At 41.3% G+C, this 5,651-nt stretch overlaps 1 protein-coding gene across 1 annotated transcript; it reads right to left on the minus strand.

The window, feature by feature from the left end:
• Nucleotides 1-359: 359 nt before the first annotated feature.
• On the minus strand, nucleotides 360-2,361 carry LOC138958830 (PH and SEC7 domain-containing protein-like). Its single transcript, XM_070330133.1, has 2 exons — nucleotides 1,954-2,361; nucleotides 360-1,048 (listed from the first exon to the last, which is right to left on the minus strand). The coding sequence occupies exons 1-2, from the start codon at nucleotides 2,201-2,203 to the stop codon at nucleotides 867-869; spliced, it is 432 nt and encodes a 143-aa protein (XP_070186234.1). The 5' UTR covers nucleotides 2,204-2,361; the 3' UTR covers nucleotides 360-866.
• Nucleotides 2,362-5,651: the final 3,290 nt, after the last annotated feature.

The raw sequence follows: 5,651 nt of genomic DNA on the forward strand, positions 1-5,651 counted from the left end.
TGTGTCGTTACTGTATAAAGACACAGTCGTACCAGAGTAAACGATTCAGCTCACCATCTCAGATAGGTTGGTTGTTGGTTATTTGTGTCCCTTCAACCTATTTGGGTATTCGGGACCAACCCCGCGGGTTAGGGGGAAGAATTTACCCGATGCTCCCCAGCATGTCGTAAGAGGCGACTAACGGATTCTGTTTCTCCTTTTACCCTTGTTAAGTGTTTCTTGTATAGAATATAGTCAATTTTTGTAAAGATTTTAGTCAAGCAGTATGTAAGAAATGTTAAGTCCTTTGTACTGGAAACTTGCATTCTCCCAGTAAGGTCATATATTGTACTACGTTGCAAGCCCCTGGAGCAAATTTTTGATTAGTGCTTTTGTGAACAAGAAACAATTGACAAGTGGCTCTATCCCCTCTCCCCCCTTTCCCCGTCGCGATATAACCTTCGTGGTTGAAAACGACGTTAAACACCAAATAAAGAAAAAGAAAGAAAAATCAATGTTGTTGTTTTTCGCAGTGAGACCATTTCAGATTTGCCCAGGCTTTCAGATTTACTCCCGCTTTCTGTGTGCACAAGGAATAAGACCACCCCTCCGACTGGACACGTACCCCGAAAAATGGGATGTTCTTATCCCACGTGCAGATCTGAGATGAAAATTATATTATCCATACAAGAAAAGACTGTAGCCTTGAGTGCGTTTATGTTTTATTTTTAAGGCGGTTACACTGACTCGTGCGCGAGTATCATCATCATTATCAGTAGCATTGGTAGTAGTAGTGATTTTGCTGGTGGTAGTTCTAGGACTCGCAACAGTAGCCTGTTGACGGTGATGGTAGGTGCCGACGACGGTGGAGACTGTTATTCTTATCATTATTCATCCGGTTGTTGTTGTTGCTGTTGCTGCTGCTGCTGCTGTTGTTGTTGCTGTTGCTGCTGCTGCTGTTGTTGTTGTTGCTGCTGTTGTTGTTGCTGTTGTTGTTGTTGTGGCTGTTGCTGCTGCTGTTGTTGTTGCTGTTGTTGTTGCTGTTGTTGCCCTCGTCTACGTATTGCTCCTACGAACATCACCAAAGACAAATACTTATGCGCTGCGGGTACACACAAACAAACACACACACACACAAACACACGCACACACAAACACACGCACACTCTCTCTCTTTCTCTCTCTCTCTCTCTCTCTCTCTCTCTCTCTCTCTCTCTCTCTCTCTCTCTCTCTCTCTCTCTCTCTCTCTCTCTCTCTCTCTCTCTCTCTCTCTCTCTCTCACTTACACGTGTTTCAATAGACCATAAGACAAAGAAAAGATCTCCGTTTTGTCTCAATAAATGCTTTTGCAAAGGAGACAACACTACTTTGTCTCGATATACTATGTACGAGAGAACAGCACACCATCTTGTCTCTACAGACCCTTTTGCAAAAGAAAATGACATCGTTTCGTCTCAGCAACGTGTAAGGTAAGTACGCCATTTTTGTCTGTGGAAACTGTGGGTCAATGGAAAGTACACTAGTTTTGACTGAACTCTTCCAAAAAAAATGTGTAAGGTACCAAGCTGAAATCCAATCCCATAGTCCGGACCAGGTTAAAGATTTTGTGATTCAAATTTCAAGAAAATTGATGCGTGACAGTGCGGCCTTAGTTTTTGCAAACGGTAAAATATGACGTCATCAAATAGCCCTATCAAGAACAGAGGAAAACGATACAAGCACGTGCTCTAAAAAAATGTGTACATTCGTTTCATAAAACAATCCGTTCGGTAATTTTTGTTATATACACTCATTTCAGACGGACAGACAGAGAAACAGACAGACAGACAGACGCGCGCACATACACACACACACACACACACACACACACACACACACACAGACTCACATACCAAGGGAGACAAACCTCACTCTCCGCCCTCGTTAAATCATTCAGTCAAGTATTGACTAAATGTACACACAAAAATGACCTACCGGCATCAGGGCAGACAGGGCAGCACTGGCCAGGAACCTTCACGGGTTTCTCACAAGGTGTGTCGCAGAGCATCGCCGAGCAGGCGATTCGACCAGCGTGACACTGACAGCAAGGGTCTGGCTGGAGCGGACCTTCTGGGTACATTTGACCATTGTACTCACACCCTCTTTGCACCTTTGAAGTCTGGCCTTCTGGGTCATCAGCACTGAGAATGGTCAGCAGCGCTGCTAGAACGGCAACTCTCAGCATGGTCGTTTTTTCGTTCCCTCCAAATAGACCTCAAGAACAGTCTGTGATGATAGCTTTGAAGATACGGTGTGCATTAAAACAAGTGACAAAAACATTCTGCTTATATAGATATAGAGGGCGAATTATAACAATTTACAAAATAGGGTCAATTGTTGGGTCAATGATACCCGGTGAGCAGCGTTTTTTGCTGTCGTTTAATAGTGTATTTAAGTGGTATGATAGTGTGTGTTTTATGGCGTGTACGTGGTGTGTCATTATGCCACCCCTCCCCCCCCCCCCCCAAGCTGAGCCACTTTTCTTACTATGGTCCCCCTGAGACCACATGACTACAATAATGATTCTTTATGGCCTCACAAGCCCTTGTGCCTATGGTGACATTAAACTGGCGAGGTGCTAAAAGAGCACATGGCATTTTCACCGCATTATTTTGGGGGGAATGACCTACGTGATATTGACTTTTGTGAGGGACCGTAACTATTCTGACGTTGTTCGGTGGCAAAATAAACGCGCCCTTCTCCCCTTGTTTCCCTTCCTTCCCCTCCCCTCCACTTCCACTTGTGTGTGTGTGTGTGTGTGTGTGTGTGTGTGTGTGTGTGTGTGTGTGTGTGAGAGTGTGTGTGTGTGTGTGTGTGTGTGTGCGTCCAGTTTCATTCTGTGAGTTCGACAGCTTGACTAAATCTAGTAATTTTGCCAAACTGTTTGGATATCACCGAATTTAGGCATGAGTAAATTTTCTCCTGATATATGTACTTCACCCGTCACAGTGAAAAAAGGGCGCACATGAAGGTACATTTGCTGCCCTACATGTCAACCGGCATAACGGGCAGTAAGTAATTAAGTAGTGAAGCTACATGGAGAAGACATGACCAGCTTTCAGACAAGTATCAATATAACAGAAACACCAGGAGTTCAATATAGATACCAACAGATTTTATTTTGAGTGGAGACATCAGTCAGATAATGTGAAGCCATGCATGTTTACTTACTTGTTATACTCGAAGACATGCAAAAACTAATGGTCACTAGTGGAAAAGTTTAGGTCACTATGTGTGCTTATAGTCTTGATTTAGAAAAGACAGCATCAAAACAGAAGATTGTTTTATAATCTTTAGAAGTACGTACTGCTGAAGAAAACAGTGGGCAAACCTTTTAAACAACAACGAAAAAGACAGGTTAAAAACTGAAGAAGTTTTGACAGGCATAGCTACCCCCTTCCCCCTTGTCCTAAGCCCGTGTAGAGCAGTGTGAAAGGTTAATTCGCCGTCTTCCCATGACTAGTCCTCTTAGTCTAGCTCGACAGTTTGGGTGCACATCAAGAGTGGTCGGGAATTCTCGCCATGGGCACAACTGCACATGGTTTGGGCGTCGACATGCAGCACTTCACTTTGCTTGATGATGCTCCCGTCTGGACCATTGCAGTTAAGGGGAGGTTCTAGTATAAAATATCACCAAAATCGCTTCAGTTGTGTTCCTATTTAGAATGGGAATTTGAACTGTCTTTCGGCTCAAATAAAGTCAAATGCATTGCTGACCCATATATTGTGTTAGTTAATATGTCACGACAACTGCCGTTGAGAAACAATTCAACGGAAAAACATACATTATCTAGAAACCGAAAATAGTGATTTTGGCGTTTCCTTGATAATTCTTCAAAGAGCGCACATTTTTTAAAGAAATTCAAAACATACAATAACATGTAATTGGACTACATTTTGTGGAATCAAAATTACGTTATTTTATTAAAACGTTGATTTCATCATATTTACATATAACGGTTTTAACTGACAAGCTATATTTTCTTTGATTTTATCCCGACCCACAAACGCCTTCCACAAAGTGTAGTCCTATGAATACTAAAAAGCCATGCTACGTTTTGTTCCAGTCGGTTGAGAACATTTTGAGTTATCAAGGAAACGGCGAAGCAAGGTGCCGAAAACATCATTCTGAGAAAAAAAGGCTTCAAAGTTTAGATACTTTTTATTCTTGTTGAAATTCACAACATTTCATAAAGATCGGTGAAAAATTAGAAAATAATGGTTTATAACTGACAAAAGCTTGGTTTTCTTCTAAAAAGTACGTATTAAAACTCAGTTATGGACAACGGACCTACTCACAAAATTTCATAAAGATTGGTGAAAAAACGGGATTTAACGGTTTTTTAACTGCCAAAAATCAACTTTTTATTCTTGTTGAAATTCAGTTAGGGACAACCAACCTAACCACATTTCATAAAGATCGGTGAAAAATTCGAAAATAACGGTTTATAACGGGTTTTTAACTGCCAATAATTAACTTTTTCTTCTTGAAAAGTTTGTATTGGAGATCAGTTGGGGACAATGGTCCAATTTTGGTGTAAATCCGACGATTAGGGACCAAGAAACAAGGAGCAGAGTGTTTTTTGGCGGTTAAACTGTCATTTTAACGGTTTAATGATTTGGTGAAATTTCTTCCTACAACGTATATGGCTATCCTGGACCGATGCAAGTTTGTTTTCTTTCTCAGCTCACACGGCAGTCTCAATAACAATAACAATAACAATAAAACACGTTATTGCCAATAAAAATGAATACAATAAAACGGAAAATTGTCTACGACACGTCTAACCTGCCTGTCCATGCTTGAAACGAGTTTTGTTAACGTCTATCACACTAAGAACGTGAATGGTTCTACATAGCTCATATGTCTTTTCAATTTTAATGACCAAAACAGGAATAGTTTTAATTTAATTAATCCCGGAAAGAAACGGAGCTGTATACGCGTCACGTCACGTTTTGCACGTGAAGACAGTGAAACTCGACTCGCGGTAAGTTGAACGGACATGCTTTTGATACATACTGTTATAAAATATATTCCCGATCAGTTCCGAGCTCGATAGTGGCCGAATACCTCAACCGCCGAAATGATCTACTACTGATAAACCTAAACAATTAAACAGAGATAGAATTTATACTGTTATATAAACGGGTTGCTTAACTTTTGACCTACAGTTTTTACCTCCAAGCGCTGTACAAATTTTACAATGTCAAAACATACCATGAAACAACACACCTACTATTGATAAACCTGAACAATTAAACAGATAGTGTACACACTTTTATATGAAAGCGTTGCTTAACTTTTGTGGTTGAGTTTTACCTCCAAGCGCTGTGCAAATTGTAGAATATCAAAACATGAAAGGGTTGCTGAACTTTTTAGCTTGAGTTTTACCTCCAAGCGCTGTACAATTACAATATCAAAACATACCACGAACAGACACACACAAAAGCATACAAATCACGGACTAAAACAAAGCAAACTGACCGCCTGTCAGTGAAGACTTACCGTTGGGACTGACAGGGCAGCACTGGGCAGGGTCCCTGAAGGGGTCCACACAAGGTGTGTTGCAGATCATCATGGCGCAGAGGATTTGACCAGCGTGGCACTAACAGCACGGATCTGGTAGTGGACC

The sequence above is a fragment of the Littorina saxatilis genome, linkage group LG2 (genome assembly GCF_037325665.1).
Source record: "Littorina saxatilis isolate snail1 linkage group LG2, US_GU_Lsax_2.0, whole genome shotgun sequence".
Lineage (NCBI taxonomy): Eukaryota > Metazoa > Mollusca > Gastropoda > Littorinimorpha > Littorinidae > Littorina > Littorina saxatilis.